The sequence below is a fragment of the Schistocerca cancellata genome, chromosome 3 (genome assembly GCF_023864275.1).
Source record: "Schistocerca cancellata isolate TAMUIC-IGC-003103 chromosome 3, iqSchCanc2.1, whole genome shotgun sequence".
Taxonomy (NCBI): domain Eukaryota; kingdom Metazoa; phylum Arthropoda; class Insecta; order Orthoptera; family Acrididae; genus Schistocerca; species Schistocerca cancellata.
In genome coordinates this window covers 919,211,819-919,230,666 of record NC_064628.1, presented here as the reverse complement: position 1 = coordinate 919,230,666, position 18,848 = coordinate 919,211,819, and the positions used below count along the sequence as shown (strand labels likewise).

At 45.3% G+C, this 18,848-nt stretch overlaps 1 protein-coding gene across 1 annotated transcript in view; it reads right to left on the bottom strand.

Moving 5' to 3' along the window:
* Positions 1-18,848, bottom strand: part of LOC126174742 (arylsulfatase B-like) — a 147,161-nt gene that overhangs the window by 20,004 nt on the left and 108,309 nt on the right. Inside the window, exon 7 of the mRNA XM_049921062.1 lies at positions 4,090-4,248. Coding sequence (XP_049777019.1) covers positions 4,090-4,248 — 159 coding nt within the window. The remainder of the gene's footprint in view (positions 1-4,089; positions 4,249-18,848) is intronic.

Sequence of the window (18,848 nt, the reverse complement as noted above, 5' to 3'; positions counted from 1 at the left end):
CACATCAGTAGCAGACAAATTGCGTGAGAATTGGGAATCTCAAAAACGTCGGTGCTGAGAATGCTACATCAACATCGATTGCACCCGTACCATATTTCTATGCACCAGGAATTGCATGGCGAAGACTTTGAACATCGTGTACAGCTCTGCCACTGGGCACAAGAGAAATTACGGGACGATGACAGATTTTTGCACGCGTTCTTTTTAGCGACGAAGCGTCATTCAGGAATAGCGGTAACGTAAATCGGCATAATATGCACTACTGGGCAACGGAAAATCCACGATGGCTACGACAAGTGGAACATCAGTGATCTTGGTGGGCTAATGTATGGTGCGGCATTATGGGAGGAAGGATAATTGGCCCCCATTTTATCGATGGCAGTTTAAATGGTGCATTGTATGCTGATTTCCAACGTAATATTCTACCGATGTTACTACAAGATGTTTCACTGCATGACAGAATGGAGATGTACTTCCAACATGATGGATGTCCGGCACATAGCTCGCGTGCGGTTGAAGCGGTATTGAATAGCATATTTCATGACAGGTGGATTGGTCGTCGAAGCACCATACCTTGGCCCGCACGTTCACCTGATCTGACGTCCCCAGATTTCGGTCTGTGGGGAAAGTTGAAGGATATTTGCCATCGTGATCCACCGACAACGCCTGACTACAAGCGTCGGCTCATTGTCCTTGCATGTGCGAACATTAGGGAACGCGAACTACTCGCTGTTGAGAGGAATGTCGCTACACGTATTGCCAAATGCATTGGGGTTCACGGACATAATTTTGAGCATTTATTGCATTAATTTGGTATTTACTGGTCATCACGCTGTAGCAGTATGAGTTCTCAGAAATGATAAGTTCACAAAGGTACATGTATCACATTTGAACAACCGAAATAAAATGTTCAAACGTACCTACGTTCTGTATTTTAATTTTAAAAATGTACCTGTTATCAACTGTTCGTTCAAAATTGTGAGCCATATCTCTGTGACTATTACAGCGGCATATATCACAAAGCGAAAAAAGTGGCCCAACTAAAACATTCATATTTCCTTACGTACTACACGAATATGTAATAAAAAATGGGGGTTCCTATTTAAAGAAACGCAGTTGATATCCGTTTGACTTATGGCAGCGCCATCTAGCGGGCCAACCACAGCGCCATCTGGTTTCCCCCTTCAAGCTAGACAAGTATCATTCTGTGTAGTTTTTTCGTTTGACGCTTATTTCGTGAGAAATTTGGTCCGGTCACGATCAACGGACCACCCTGCATACATACGGTCGGCGTATATGTAAATGATTGGAGCTGCATTTTTGTGTGACTTGTGGAATGGCCAGTGTTTGTCGGGTTTAATGCTGTTACCAGGCCAGGTAGGGTATAAATTGGGCGTGAATTGCACCGGACATTGAGTGAAAATGCCATATCTCCACCCTCCTTACCCTTTCCCAAGGTAGCTTCCGCCAGCTCTCCCTCCCTGATGATGCCCTCCTCCCCTCCATCTACCCCTCCTACCAATTTTGATCCTCCCGCCCTCCTCCTGTGCTTGCTCCTCTGGGCACCCTCCCTCCCTTCTCTCCCTTTTCCCTCTCTCCTCCTTTTCTCCCCCCTCCTCCCCCGGGCTTCCCCTCCCCTGTCCCTCTCCTCCTGCCCCCGTCTCCTCGGCCATTGGCATCCTTTTTCTCCCCTCTCCCCCACCTCACCCCTGTTCCCCTCTTGGTAGGTCCCCGGACTCGCACACGCTAAGTGGACATTCGCGCGCTGGAGATCACCGCCATCAGTGTTTCGTGTGTGCCGTCGTGTTTAGTGCTCAGTGTTCACCGTCACACTCCATCGTTCACCAGTGCCATCGTCATCTTCAGTGTTTGTGTGTCGTCTCATCAGTTAGCAGTGTGGATTATCGACGAGTGTGAACGGCTCCGTGTTTGTCTCTACGTGTCTCCTGTTTTATTGTCCACCGTTCTGTCACTTATGTGTCTTCTCACTGTTTTTGCTCCTTGTATATTCTATGGCTGAAGAGCAGCGTAGTGTGCTGCTGACAGCCTGCCTGTTGTACAGGTTTAAAATAACAATAAAGTAAAAAAAAAAAAACAAGAGTGAAAATGGAAAATGGAAATTCCAACTACTTGTCTCAGAGAACATTATCAGCGCCTGGGAAAGTTCCGGAAGGGTTGTCATTGTGGATCTATATTTGGCTGGCAGGCCAAATCTAGCAAGGTCCCAATTTGTGGGGCATTGGGATGTGACTGGCTTAGTGATGGGCTGCTTAGGATCGTGAAGCGAGGCCCACTCCTCGTCGAACTTGCTGTCTACCACGTCTACGAATACAACGGAGGACAGGTGTATTGTGTGCCACACACATTGTAACAGCTTTACATCTACACCTGCGACTCGAGAACTAGTAACAACCTCCCTACAGTATTCCGTGAAGTCTCACACCACAGGTCCATGACCAGCAGCAACCGGACTAGGGAATTACCGCTGCATCTATAGGCTGCCTTTGACACCGTACCACTACGTACCGAGCTAGGACTGATGCCGTGATCGAGAAGCACTGACTGGTGATTAATGACGTCGCACTGTGTTCGGTAATCCACCACGTTTCGCACCACCCTGGATGGTCGTCGTCATCGAGGATGACGGGAAGGTCCCATTGTTCCAATGTTTTTGAGAGACAAGCAATGCTAATGCCATTGGGTATACTTCAGGTAATGGCTCTTAGTAACTGAGGCAAGTCTGACGGCACACTGATATTTCTCAAACACACTACGCTCTACGTACTCTCCCTCAGATGACAGTATAGTGTTGGCATTTTTCAACAGGTCAGTGCTCCTCTGCACATGGCATGTACGTCTATATACTGCTTGCGTGATACTGAGGTACTTAAGCAAGATCCCCTAATTTGTCCCTGACAGAACATGTGTGGTTCCAACTCGGACGTGAGCTCAGTCCCATTGCTAGTAACTAGGATATCACCGTCCATTTACAACCCTTGTTGGTTGGCTTATTTCAGGAGAGGACACAGTGACTTTATGACACCTTTACCGACCGAATCAGTGCATGCATCGAGGTCTCGGCATGAGAAAGCTCATACTAATATGTGGGGCCTTACTGACAAGCCCGCATCTCGTGGTCGTGCGGTAGCGTTCTCGCTTCCCACGCCCGGGTTCTCGGGTTCGATTCCCGGCGGGGTCAGGGATTTTCTCTGCCTCGTGATGGCTGAGTGTTGTGTGCTGTCTTTAGGTTAGTTAGGTTTAAGTAGTTCTAAGTTCTAGGGGACTGATGACCTTAGATGTTAAGTCCCATAGTGCTCAGAGCCATTTGAACCATTTTTCTTACTGACAATTTCTTTGTAGATATGTCTCGATCCGCTGTAAAAATATCACATACCCCCATCAACCGGTGAAGTTTTGTTTCATATTCTCTCCTTCTTCCGCATACATCACCTTTAACCAACACTGATTTCATCAGGAACCGTTGTGCACAGCGACCGTATATTGTACGGAGGGAGAAGCATACAGCAGTCAGTCGAAATCCCATTAGTTTTTATGATGCTTGAAAATCTATAGTTCGGCTATAAATAGCCATCTTAAGGGCATTTTAGTTACAATTCGACAGACTCGCGGAAGCTCACGCCACCGTACGTTCTTACAGTTGTGTAGCCAGACGGATACTGAGGCGCTTGTCTACAGCAAGTGGGGTTGCGACTGACTGCTAAACCCCCTTGGCTCAACTTTTTTTTTTAAATCATGCATTTCGTTTTCTGGGCTAGTATGAATTAGCCTACCCTGTACAACATTTAGAACCAATCAGTGAAGTCCATAAATCTGCAAATAAATATTTTGTGGGAGCTGAGCTACATAGGGAGAAACGATCATCATAATAGACTAAGAGAAATCAGAGCTCCAACGGAAGGATATGGGGATTCGTTTCTTTCCGCTCGCTCTTCGAGTGTGGAGTAATAGAGAATCATTGTGAAGGTTGGATGAGCCCTCTGCCCCACTTGAGTGTGATTTTGCAGGGTATCCATGTAGATGCAGATGTAGGCGAAAAACTAATGGGCAGCAGAGGGACAGACTGCTCACCTATGACGAGTTTCCAGTCCCCGACTCGGACGGCGGCCGTCTCACTCGCCTCGTCGGCGTTGAGCAGCAGCTCCGTGCGGCGAGACAGCGAGCCGCTGACCAGCGCCTCCCATTGGTCCACGCCGTCGAGGTCACGGGGCAGCGAGGATGCGTCACCGCCTGCTGGCACGATGTCGCTGCACTCAGTAAAACTCGCCCTCGCCTGGCTTTGAGTTCCATATTGCTTTACGATAACTGGTAGTTCACTGTAAAACAGGAGTCCATTTTAATGTGTACAGAAAGTTGAACACAATAGTCACAATGCTGAATGGAACCGAAAAGTGGTGCACATTTGAGTCATTCCATGTCACAACCTCATGTTGGTAATGGCAGTTACATTTAACCTCTTTCTGAAGTGTCGCCGACATGTACGTCTTTTTATAGATGGTGGACAAAAGTCATGGGATTCCTCCTAATATCGTGTTGCACCTCCTTTTGTCTCGACATGGCATGGACTCAACAAGTCCTTGGAAATCGCCTGCAGAAGTATATATATATATATATATATATATATATATATATATATATATATATATATATATATATATATAGTCACCTATAAGTGCGAAAGTGATGCTAGTGCAAGATTTGTGCACGAACTGAACTCTCGGCCATCTCCCATAAATGTTCAATGGGATTCTATACAGGCGACCTGGGTTCCAGACCATTCGCTCGAACTGTCCATAATGTTACTTAAATTAAACGAGAATAATCGTTGCCCAGAGACATGGCACATTGTCATCCAAAAGAATTTAACGCTGTTGTTTTCCAAGTAGCCAAACATAACCATTTCCAGCCAATGATCCCTTCCGTTGGACGATACGATCCAGTCCATTCTGTATATGTGGTGTCACCGCCAGACACCACACTTGCTAGGTGGTAGCCTTTAAATCGGCCGCGGTCCGTTAGTATACGTCGGACCCGCGTGTCGCCACTATCAGTGATTGCAGACCGAGCGCCGCCACACGGCAGGTCTAGAGAGACTTCCTAGCACTCGCCCAGTTGTACAGCCGACTTTGCTAGCGATCGTTCACTGACAAAATACGCTCTCATTTGCCGAGACGATAGTTAGGATAGCCTTCTGCTACGTCATTTGCTACGACCTAGCAAGGCGCCATTACCAGTTGCTATTGATCTTGTGATGCATGTACCGTCAGACTGATGTTCACCATTTATGGATTAAAGTTAAGTATTCCAGCAGCAACGTACGTTTTTTGCTAAAGTCTAATTTCCTTGACCTGTTCCAGACCTCACGCCAGTCTGCGTGAGCTAAAACGCGTGCCTTTCGGCTTCCTCTAGTATACCGGGTTGGCTCTCTTGCCAATCCACAACAGTATAAACAAATCCCACATCATTATGGCGTCACCAACAGCTTGCTTGCTGACAATTTTGGTCTATGACTCCGTGGGATGTGTGCCACACTTGAACACTACCATCAGCTCTCACCAACTGAAATCGTAACTCATCTGACCAGGCCACGGTCTTTCCAGTTTCCTAGGGACCAGCCAGTACTATCATGAGCCCAGGAGAGGCACTGCAGGAGATGTCGTGTTGTTAGAAAAGTTGCTCATGTCGATGGTCTGTTGCCATAGCCCATTAACGCCACTGTCCTAATGGATATGTCCATTGCACTGTATGTCCCACATTGATTTCTGTAGTAATTTGACGTAGTTTTGCTTGTTTGTTAGCACTGACAACTAAACGGAGACGGTGATGCTCTCGGTCATTGAGTGAAGGTTGAGCCGGCCGGTGTGGCCGTGCGGTTCTAGGCGGTTTAGTCTGGAACCGCGTGACAGTTACGGTCGCAGGTTAGAATCCTGCCTCGGGCATGGATGTGTGTGATGTCCTTAGGTTAGTTAGGTTTAAGTAGTTCTAAAAAATGGTTCAAATGGCTCTGAGCACTATGGGACTTAACATCTACGGCCATCAATCCCCTGCTTAAACCTAACTAACCTAAGGACACCACACAACACCCAGTCATCACGAGACAGAGAAAATACCTGACCCCGCCGGGAATCGAACCCGGGAACCCGGGCGTGGGAAGCGAGAACGCTACCGCACGACCACGAGCTGCGGACTAAGTAGTTCTAAGGGGAATGATGACCTCAGAAGGTAAGTCCCATAGTGCTCAGAGCCATTTGACCATGTGAATGAAGTTTGGCAGCCACTGCACTGTCCGTGGTGAGAGGTAATGCCTGAAATTGTGGTGTTTTTGGTATACACTTGACGCTAGGAATCTCGGAATACTGAATCCCCTAACAATTTCCAAAATATATTGCGCCAGGCATCTATTTCCAACTACTACTCCGAGTTCAAGATCTATTAATCCTTGTCGTGCGGCCATAACCACGCCGGAAACCTTTTTCACATGACAGCTCCCCCAATGCATTTACCCTATATACCTTGAGTAAGCGATATTATCGCCATCTGCGTTTGTCCATATAGCTATCCTAAGGCGATCAGGCTCCTCAGTGTCTTTATCTTTAACATTACATGTAACTTTCTGTCCAGAAGCTAAATTAAAAATTTACTAAACAAATGTCGTTTAGCTACCAGTGGGACATTAACCATTACGATAACCATTGTTGTAACTTCGTTCGTTACGAAAATACATACGATCCTGTATCGTTTACTCATTAATACAGTTCAGCCCCTCTAGAACTATTCGAAAACGTATCTCGCTGAAGCATTGAGGTGAACATGACGTTATTAAAAACGAAGACAATACCGACTTCGACTCTGCTGTAGTGGCACACAGTCTACGTACCCATCGCAACGAGGCTCGCTCACTTGTTGCAGTTGACAGTTCTCAAATGTAAACTAGTGGAGAATACACAGAGATCATTCAGTCAACCACCTTCAGTTGAGGCTTTGTGTGATTACAATGAACACGAACGAAGAGAAAGGAGAAGTAATACCCACCTACAAAAAATGTCGATTAACTGAAAGACTGGCTTGCATTTTCCATATATTTCAGTTTATTTGCTGCCATCTGCAGCAAGTGGACAAATTACGATACCTGGGTACCAGCACTGTGTATGATTACTGGCGAGTCAGTCAATTTTGTGTTGCCTTCCTAATACCGTCATGCTTACGTGACTGGTTCACTGTCACAAGTTTTGGAACATTTGTTCAGGAGAGGAAGAGCATTATCGAATAACAAAATATTCGGTACTATTTATGGAAGTGGAACATGAACGATAAACAGTTTATACAAGAATAGAATAGAAGAATTTCAAATGTGCTGCTACAGAAGAATTCTGAAGATTAGAAGAACTCATGAAGAATAACTGCACAGGATGAGACAGAAATGAAATTTGTGACACAACCTGAGTAGAATAAGGGATACGACACATCAAGCGATCACCAGTTTAGTCGAGCGGCCTAAGGCGCTGCAGTCATGGACTGTGCGGCTGGTCCCGGCGGAGGTTCGAGTCCTCCCTCGGGCATGGATGTGTGTGTTTGTCCTTAGGATAATTTAGATTAAATAGTGTGTAAGCTTAGGGACTGATGACCTTAGCAGTTAAGTCCTATAAGATTTTACACACATTTGAACATTTTTGAACCATGTGTGTTGCCTCTACGGGGAAGAAATGGTACAGCAAGTGAAGAAGCTTGATAAGCTTCGGAACAAGAAACAACGACTTCTGAGTGCACTCGTCTTCTCGAAGAGATGCCGTGACGTCCGCATTGTGCCAACCTTTGCCAAGATCGTACACCATATCCAGACACCTGCGGCGAACCGAATTACCAGAAGAGCTAGCCTGGACCTAGTGCGTGAACGTATCAGAGACACACGCCGCCAGCTCGACTCCATAGGGCGCAAACTTTTTGTCCTACATCTAGAATTGTCGTCCCTGCTCTCTCCTGTCACCTGGGAATGGGTTGAATCTTCCTCCTGGGCCGAACCGAGAGGACTCAACGAAATGCAACTACGAAACAGTCATCAAAATTTGTTCGGCTTGCATCCAAACAGCCCAAACAGGAGACTAAACGCACGGTTATGAATCTCACAGGGAAAACCATCGACAACGCTGCGTTGTCCGTCCTAGAAAAAGTCTTAAACTTTGCTCCTACACCAGCAGCAATCCCTGTCGCAGAAACCATCAGCGGAGTGGAACAAGTCGCCTCCAAGCTGCCACCCGACGCGGCGGAGGAGTTACGACGGGAAACGTGCCGCACACTCGCCGGGGCCGCGCCGCCGAAACACGACACCTCCAGACGGGAAAGGGCCTCGCTACGTTCTCTGCGTGACGATCCAGACATTGTCGTCCTCCCAACGGATAAGGGGAACATTACCGTTCTACTAACGGCGGCAGAATACAAAGAGAAAATGTACAAGATCTAGGACGACCCTGCATACAGGAAGATGACGACGGATCCAACCAGTCGGATACAGCGCAAGACGATTGAACTTCTTCGAAGTACCTTTACAGAAGAGACAGCGAAGAAACTTCGGCCGCGTGCTGCTGCACCGCCAAGACACTACGGACTTCCAAAGGTACACAAGATAGGCACTCCTCTGAGACCGATAGTGAGCACTATAGGAGCGCCAACATACCAGCTTTCCAAACACTTGACCGCAGTATTGAGTCCATTGGTTGGCAAATGTGTGCACCACATAAAAAACTCGGCTCAGTTTATGGAACGTTTGGGGAAACTCAAGTTGGCCAGCTCAGATCATATGGTCAGTTTCGATGTTGTATCACTTTTCACGAGAGTTCCACTCAAGGATTCGCTGGATCTTATTGAGAAGAAATTTGGGTCCACATTCACGGAGGTATTTAGCTTTGTGCTCACGTCAACATACTTTCTTTTTGACGGACATTACTACAAACAGACAGACGGCGTACCTATGGGTAGCCCTCTGTCACCTGTGGTGGCCAACATGTACATGGAAGAATTTGAGGAGAAAGCGTTACAATCAGCACCTCTAAAACCAACAGTCTTCTACACATATGTTGACGACACTTTCGTCATTTGGCCTAACGGGGAAGAGATGCTCTAACTGTTCTTACAACATCTGAACTCTATCCACCCCCAAATTCAGTTCACCATGGAGGTGGAGAAAAACGGGCAGCTACCATTCTTGGATGTTCTGGTACGGAAAAAGTCTGATGGAACACTAGGACGCAGCGTCTACCGGAAGACAACCCACACGGATCTGCACCTTCACGCCTCCAGCTGTCATCACCCGTCACAAAGAGAAGGAGTACTAAATACAGTACATTGGTTCACAGAGCCCGTGTGATCTCCGACGAATGAAGCTTAAAACTGGAACTAGATCACCTCAAGGATGTGTTCCAGAAGAACGGCTATAGTGACCGCCAAATTCGACGCGCCTGCAAGCAGAAGACCACACCACAGCCGACACCTGATGATGATCCACCGAAAGCGACAGCCTACATACCATATGCGGGCAACGTATCTGGAAAAATAGCCAGGATTCTAGGACGTCATAACATCAAATGCGTCTACCGCCCGCCGCCAAAGATCAAGTCCCTTGTAGGGACAGTGAAGAACGATTTAGGATTCCGGAAATGTGGAGTTTATTTCATACCGTGCGAGTGTGGGGAAGCATATGTGGGGCAAACCATTCGCACCATCGTGGAAAGGTGTACTGAACACAAGCGCCACATCGATCTCCAACAGCCTACAAAATCTGCCATCGCAGAACATTGCCTCGAGGACACAGAAGTCCTGCACAACACATCCCGCTTTTGGGACTGTGTATACAAGGAAGCAATTGAAATCCGGCTGCGCGAGAACCTTATTAACATGGACAACGGATTTTAACTCAGCCAAGCGTGGAATCCAGCAATAAAAGATCTGCAGGAGCAGCGGAAACGGGGCACCACACCCGCCGAAGGCAGCATGCGTACTGACGCCCATCAGTCATCTCGTCAGCGCAAGCTACCCCCACCACCGCGGCCTGCACATCCCTCGGTCCAGACGCGGAGTCAGTGGAATGGAGAGGCGACAGGTATATATACCACACCACCCGCCGGCCTAGGACGTCAGCTAACAGGAGTAAACTGATGATGATGGCACGTTAACGCCGTCGAAAATTCGTTCAACAACGACCAGTCAACCCGGCTGCATGCCCGAGAGACCTTCAAGCATTTTTGAACCAGTTTAGTTCTGGAGTGAAGTACAGGGGTAAAAGTCGTCGAGGAGTCCAGGGGATGAATATAGTAAGACGAATATGAAGAATAGTCTTCGAAGATGACAGCAACAATAACATCAACATCAACATCTACATCTACATCCATACTCCGCAAGCCACCTGACGGTGTGTGGCGGAGGGTACCTTGAGTACCTCTATCGGTTCTCCCTTCTATTCCAGTCTCGTATTGTTCGTGGAAAGAAGGATTGTCGGTATGCCTCTGTGTGGGCTCTAATCTCTCTGATTTTATCCTCATGGTCTCTTCGCGAGATATACGTAGGAGGGAGCAATATACTGCTTGACTCTTCGGTGAAGGTATGTTCTCGAAACTTTGACAAAAGCCCGTACCGAGCTACTGAGCATCTCTCCTGCAGAGTCTTCCACTGGAGTTTATCTATCATCTCCGTAACGCTTTCACGATTACTAAATGATCCTGTAACGAAGCGCGCTGCTCTCCGTTGGATCTTCTCTATATCTTCTATCAACCCTATCTGGTACGGATCCCACACTGCTGAGCAGTATTAAAGCAGTGGGCGAACAAGCGTATTGTAACCTACTTCCTTTGTTTTCGGATTGCATTTCCTTAGGATTCTTCCAATCAATCTCAGTCTGGCATCTGCTTTACCGACGATCAAGATTATATGATCATTCCATTTTAAATCACTCCTAATGCGTACTCGCAGATAATTTATGGTATTAACTGCTTCCAGTTGCTGACCTGCTATTTTGTAGCTAAATGATAAAGGATCTATCTTTCTGTGTATTCGCAGCACATTACACTTGTCTACATTGAGATTCAATTGCCAATCCCTGCACCACGCGTCAATTCGCTGAAGATCCTCTTGCATTTCAGTACAATTTTCCATTGTTAAAACCTCTTGATACACCACAGCATCATCTGCAAAAAGCCTCAGTGAACTTCCGATGTCATCCACCAGGTCATTTATGTATATTGTGAATAGCAACGGTCCTATGACACTCCCCTGCGGCACACCTGATATCATTCTTACTTCGGAAGACTTCTCTCCATTGAGAATGACATGCTGCGATCTGTTATCTAGGAACTCCTCAATCCAATCACACAATTGGTCTGATAGTCCATATGCTCTTACTTTGTTCATTAAACGACTGTGGGGAAGGAACTGTATCGAACGCCTTGCGGAAGTCAAGAAACACGGCATCTACCTGTGAACCCGTGTCTATGGCCCTCTGAGTCTCGTGGACGAATAGTGCGAGCTGGGTTTCACATGACCGTCTTTTTCGAAACCCATGCTGATTCCTACAGAGTAGATTTCTAGTCTCCAGAAAAGTCATTATACTCGAACACAATACGTGTTCCAAAATTCTACAACTGATCGACGTTAGAGATATAGGTCTATAGTTCTGCACATCTGTTCGACGTCCCTTCTTGAAAACGGGGATGACCTGTGCCCTTTTCCAATCCTTTGGAACGCTACGCTCTTCTAGAGACCTACGGTACACCGCTGCAAGAAGGGGGGGGGGCAAGTTCCTTCGCGTACTCTGTGTAAAATTGAACTGGTATCCCATCAGGTCCAGAGGCCTTTCCTCTTTTGAGCGATTTTAATTGTTTCTCTATATCTCCGTCGTGTATTTCGATATCTACCATTTTGTCATCTGTGCGACAATCTAGAGAAGGAACTACAGTGCAATCTTCCTCTGTGAAACAACTTTGGAGAAAGTCATTTAGTATTTCGGCCTTTAGTCTGTCATCCTCTGTTTCAGTACCATTTTGGTCGTGGCACGAGGTCGCTGCCTGCCCCAAACGATCACGCTGCTGCCAATGAGATGCAAGCGTCCCCTCCCCGGAGCTCCAGTGGTCGGTGCGTTTAAATTCGGACTTCATGCACTGCCCACATTATCTGTGTTTGCCAGTTGAATAACATTTACGGGCTTTCATAGTGGCCAGGCTCCACATCTCTTGAAGGGATATTGGATTCAAGATTGACAAATAATGGTTCTTTTGTATCTGTATACGTTTCCGCATTCAGATCAACTGTTAGCAACTGATGCTGCAACTACTACAACAAAGTTATGTATTATTTTTACTATTTGTTATAAGACGTAGAATAAATGACTATCTGAATTCTCTTTTCACGATCAGTATCTGTTCCTCAACCCTGTATGGATTGAAGAACCACAGAGCGTGCAAAGGAAGACATAACAAAAAGGCCAGTAATGCTGATTAATGCATCCCCTCGTAGCTAAACAACATTTTCTTAATAACATTTTATTTTGCTATTACATAAAAAATATTTCATGTGGCCTAGAAAATAGACACCCTGTATATACGAAATTTCGGGCTGTTTCTCAAATGAAAACTCTACTTAAATATCTGGAAATCATAGTTTGCACTCAACTATATTTTCTCTTTATTCAGAACCAGTTTTGATCAGAAACGGACTACCATCATATATCATCTACATCTACATCTACATTTATACTCCGCAAGCCACCTGTGGTGTGTGGCACAGGGCACTTTACGTGCCACTGTCATTTCCTGTTCTAGACGCGTACGGTTCGCGGGAAGAACGACTGCTGGAAAGCATCCACGCGCTTGAATCTCTCTAATTTTACATTCGTGGTCTCCTCTGGAGGTATAAGTAGTGGGAAACAATATCTTCGATACCTCATCCAGAAACGTACCCTCTCGAAACCTGGACAGCAAGCTACACCGCGATGCAGAGCGCCTCTCTTACAGAGTCTGCCACTTGGGTTTGCTGAACATCTCCGCAACGCTATCATGTTTACCAAATAACACTGTGACGAAACTCGCCGCTCTTCCTTGGATCTTCTCTATATCCTCTGTCAACCCGATCTGGTACGGATCCCATACTGATGAGAAATACTTAAGTATAGGTCGAACGAGTGTTTTGTAAGCCACCTCCTTTGTTGATGTACTACATTTTCTAAGGACTCTCCCAATGAATCACAACATCGCACCCGCCTTACCAACAATTAATTTTATATAATCATTCCACTTCAAATCATTTCGTACGCATACTCCCAGGTATTTTACAGAGGTAACTACTACCAGTGTTTTTTCCGCTATCATATAATGATACAATAAAGGATCCTTCTTTCTATGTATTCGCAGTACATTACATTTGCCTATGTTAAGGTTCAGTTGCCACTCCCTGCACCAAGTGCCTATCCGCTGCAGATCTTCCTGTATTTCGCTGCAATTTTCTAACGCTGCATCTTGTTTGTATACTGCAGCATCATCCGCGAAAAGCCGCATGGAACTTCCGACACTATCTACCAGGTCATTTATATAAATTGTGAAAAGCAATGGTCCCTTTACACTCCCTTGTGGCACGCCAGAGGTTACTTTAACGACTGTAGACGTCACTCCATTGAGAACAACATGTTGTGTTCTGTTTGCTAAAAACTCTTCAATCCAGCCACACAGCTAGTCTGAAATTCCGTAGGCTCTTACTTTGTTTATCAGGCGACAGTGCGGAACTGTATCGAACGCCTTCCGGAAGTCAACGGGAATGGCATTTGCCTGAGAGCCTGTATCTAATATTTTTTGGGTCTCATGAACAAATAAAGCGAGTTGGGTCTCACACGATCGCTGTTTCCGGAATCCATGTTGATTCCTACTGAGTAGATTCTGGGCTTCCAGAAATGACATGATACGCGAGCAAAGAACATGTTCTAAAATTCTACAACAGATCGATGTCAGAGATATAGGTTTATAGTTTTGCGCATCTGCTCGACGACCCTTCTTGAAAACTGGAACTACCTCTGCTCTTTTCCAATCATTTGGAACCTTCTGTTCCTCTAGAGACTTGCGGTACACGGCTGTTAGAAGGGGGGCAAGTTCTTTCGCATACTCTGTGTAGAATCGTATTGGTATCCCGTCAGATCCAGTGGAATTTCCTGTGTTGAGTAATTTCAGTTGATTTTCTATTCCTTGGACATTTATTTCGATGTCAGCCATTTTTTTGTTCGTGTGAGGATTTAGAGAAGGAACTGCAGTGCGGTCTTCCTCTGTGAAACAGCTTAGGAAAAAGGTGTTTAGTATTTCAGCTCTACGCGTGTCATACTTTGTTTCAATGCCTTCATCATCCCGGAGTGTCTGGATATGCTGTTTCGAGCCACTTACTGATTTAACGTAAGACCAGAACTTCCTAGGATTGTCTGTCAAGTGGGTACATAGAAGTTTTCTTTCTAATTCACTGAACGCTTCACGCATAGCCCTCCTTACGATAACTTTGACGTCGCTTAGCTTCTATTTGTCTGAGAGGTTTCGGCTGCGTTTAAATTTGCAGTGAAGCTCTCTTTCCTATTGCAGTAGTTTCCTAACTTTGTTGTTGAACCACAGTGGGTTTTTCCCGTCCCTCACATTTTTACTCGGCACGTACCTGTCTGAAACACATTTTATGATTGCCTTGAACTTTTTCTATAAACACTCAACATTGTCAGTGTCAGAACAGAAATTTTCGTTTTGATCTGTTAGGTAGTCTGAAATCTGTCTTCTATTACTCTTGCTAAATAGATAAACCTTCCTCCCTTTTTTTTATATTCCTATTTACTTACATATTCAGGGATGCTGCAACGATCACTGATTCCCTGTTCTGCGCTTACAGAGTCGAAAAGTTCGTGTCTGTTCGTTATCAATAGGTCCAAGATGTTATCTCCACGAGTCGGTTCTCTGTTTGATTGGTCGAGGTAATTTTCCGATAGTGCCCTCAGTATTATGTCACTCGATTCTCTGTTCCTACCACCCGTCCTTAACATCTGAGTGTCGCAGTCTATATCTGGTAAATTGAAATCTCCACGTAAGACTGTAACACGCTGAGGAAATTTATGTGAGATGTATTCCAGATTTTCTCTCAGTTGTTCTGCCACTAATGCTGCTGAGTCAGGAGCCGGCCGGAGTAGCCGAGCGGTTCTAGGCGATACAGTCTGGAACCGGGCGGCCGCTACGGTCACAGGTTCGAATCCTGCCTCGGGCATGGATGTGTGTGATGACCTTAGGTTAGTTAGGTTTAAGTAGTTCTAAGTTCTAGGGGAATGATGACCTTAGAAGTTAAGTCCCTTAGTGCTCAGAGCCATTTGAACCATTTTGCTGACTCAGGAGGTCGGTAAAAGGAGCGAATTATTAACCTAGCTCGGTTGTTGAGTATTGCCTCTACCTATAATGACTCACAGGAACCATCCACTTCTATCTCACTACAGGATAAACTACTAATAATAGCGACAAACACGCCACCACCGGCTGCATGCAATCTATCCTTTCTAAACACCGTCGGTCCTTTGTAAAAATTTCAGCAGAATTTATCTCTGGCTTCAGCCAGCTTTCCATACCTATAACGATTTCAGCTTCGGTGCTTTCCATCAGCGCTTGAAGTTCCGGTACTTTATCAACGCAGCTTCGACAGTTTACAATTACAATACCGATTGCTGCTTGGTCCCGGCATGTCCTGACTTTGCCCCACACCCATGTGGCATCATTAATTAGATGCATGAAAAATTATAACTATTAACAAGTATCACGCCATTAACAACTCTGTTAAATACAACTAGAGTACTGGAGTATGTACAGCAGAGAATTGGTAATCTGACTATCGTTCCATCGCCATTCTTAGATAAGCAATTACATATCTCCATAGAAACACTCCTGTCATCATGACTGTGCCACTATCGAATTCCTTGGCAAATTGCAAGTGTTTCTGAGGAAAATTGCTATGTAAATGTACTGGTACAGTTAGAACGGTTACATACAAATAACACAACAATTTTTAACGCAATGTAGCCATATCCTTCGACACAAGTGAAAACTGATGATGGTATTCATTTGTTAGGAACCTTTAATCAACAGTGTTGGATTATTAGTGGAAAGTGCTCCGTTTTAGGCGGGAAAACACACTCCAATACAAAATAGAAAAAAAAAACACATCGAAGCAGTAATATGAATGTGACGGGAATCCGTAGGTGCGCTGTACACGTACAAACAAATTATTACAATTTCATAAAAACTTGGTAATTTATTCGAGAGAAATCACATGCCTCTCCATATGCGCATCCAGTGACGCCTGTGGGCTGAGGGTGACACGGTGGCTGGTCGGTACGGCTGAGCCTTCATGGCACCTTGGGGCAGAGTTTAGTTTAATTCAAAAGAAGGAGTCGCATAAATTGAGTAAGTCAGTAACAGATTGGTCCACGTCTGGCCCTTTTTCAAGCAATTATTCGGATCGCCATTCATTGATGGAGTTGTTGGTTGCCCTGCAGAGAGACATCGCGCCAGATTCGGTCCGACTGGCGTCTTATACCATCGAGATCCTGAATTGGTTGGAGAGCCCTGCGCATAGTGCTCCAGATGTCGTGAGCTGGGGAAGGTCAACCAGTAGAACCTCTCGCCTTGTGCGTGTGGGCAACATGTTACTCAAGTGGAAGCCCAGGGTGGCTCCTCGCGAAGGGCAACGAAACGGGGTGTACGATAACTTTGACGTATGGCTGTGCTGTGTGATTCCGCGGAAGAAAGCCAAAGTGGTTTCGCTGTGAAACGAAATAGCGTGACTTCTGGTTGTCGGACCGTGTGGCGTAAGTGTACAAGATTTTATTATTCTATCCTTTATAGATTATGAGAGAACCGTACGTAACGTTTAAAAAGACAATTTTCAGGAAACGCAATTTCAAGTTCAGTCTGACGTTTTTTCGTATGTCGCCTCTTCAGAAGGACCGAGATTTGTACTCATGGTTTTCCTTCTCTTCAAGCCTTCTCTTCTGGTTTCTTGTTTTCTGCCTTCTTTCCTTTGCCAGGTCTAACTTCATCTTGAGTAAAATTCACTAACTAAAAGCCCATTCTGTCTAATACCTTCATATTCCCTACGTTCCCATCATTAAACACAAAAACTGCACCATAAGTTGCAATTCTGACAATTGTAACAGATGAAACTATGGTTTTAGGGCATCGTTCCCATATGAGTGAATTTAGAGACTCATTTGTATCTTGATTTTTGCCATGAACACACTTTTAAGAAGTTCAGGACCGGCCAGAAACCTGTAAGTGGGCTTGATGACATCCAGTATACAATTTGGAAGGTATGCAATTTGTGAAGGTAGGCGTTGTTATAATTCTGAGTCTGTAGGTATTAATACCAGCTAATGTGAACACATGATAAATGGGATGTCCATCTATTGACACAATTTGGAAATATGCAGCCCATACTGCTCTTTTCATGTCACTGGATATGTTCCGGCTGATAGCCTTGTCATTAGAAACTTGAACAGTGGCTCTAAGTTTTTCTAAGTCCATTGCTTCTTTATTAACAAAGCAGATTGTTTGTTATCGTTTCTAAGATACGGTTAAGAGTCACAGATGATATATAAAACCAAACAGTATATATCACAACCTTCTCGATCTATCCCGTGCAAGTTTTCCTGTTCACCGATAGTACTGAAGTGGTGTTTCAAAATGTGGGAGCGTAGAATGCTAGCGTTACACTTTTAATTATTTTTCAGGCACTTCGGGTGCGATTCCTTCACTGAAACTTTGTGAAGTTATTGTCCATGAGCTCTACTAAATAAACTGAAAGTTTATATCTCAGATCAGTTTCATGATCGTGTGGCGCAGCCCCCCCCCCCCACCCCCCCTCCCCCATCCCTGCTTTATATTCATGTAATCTACGCGTGATGGTAGTAATTGGATTTGTAATTCCGTCAGCTCTCAGTTTTTCTCAATTTAGCTGTACTAATTTATGACATGCTCATCTTATGAACGTAATGCGTGAGTTGGCATCGCCAATGTGAGTGAGAAATGGTCTGGATAAGTTTATGACAAGCAGTTGACAGGTGGTTGTTGTTGACAGAGTTAGGTATTCGGGGTCAACATCTAGCGTCTATGGTCCCTGCAACTGCTTTGTGAAAGTCGTGTAGCTCCCGCTTTCGTGGGAGCAACAAGGTAGGTCCACCGTCCCACGCCTGAATGGCCGGGCTGCACACTTTGATTACCTGATAGCTCCTCACTCGCTCGCTGCAGAATCACGCGCATAACCATGAGACGAAAGAGACTCTTAAAGCGAACCATAATTCGAAAGAATTTCTCCTGAGTGTGAAAGACAGAGGTCGTAGCAGGGTTTTGGACAGATTTTGATTAGTGACCGATAAGGATGGAAATCACCAGGGCTACATGTACCATGGAAGGTTGTCCGCTCTCCCGTCTTACATATCCAAAACCATACTTTGGAAGGCACTTACCTGCAGCATACCACATAATGTACGTTTTGATGATCTACAAGTTTCAGTGAAAGCTACGGTAACTGATAAAAGCGCAAAAATGTGTGCCAAAGCACTTTCTCCATTTACATCAGTATCATACGCTGGATTTGGCGCTTTACATCAGGAGATTGTAAACGTCTCCAACACTTCCATCATCTTATAACAGTAGCACCAAACAATGAAATGCAATCCAATGAAGTGTGGGCGCCTATGACGCCCTGCATTATCTACGTCGTACGCGTAAAACAATATGCTTGTACGGCAGACATCTGGACCAATATATATCGGAAAGGGTGTTATCTGACTA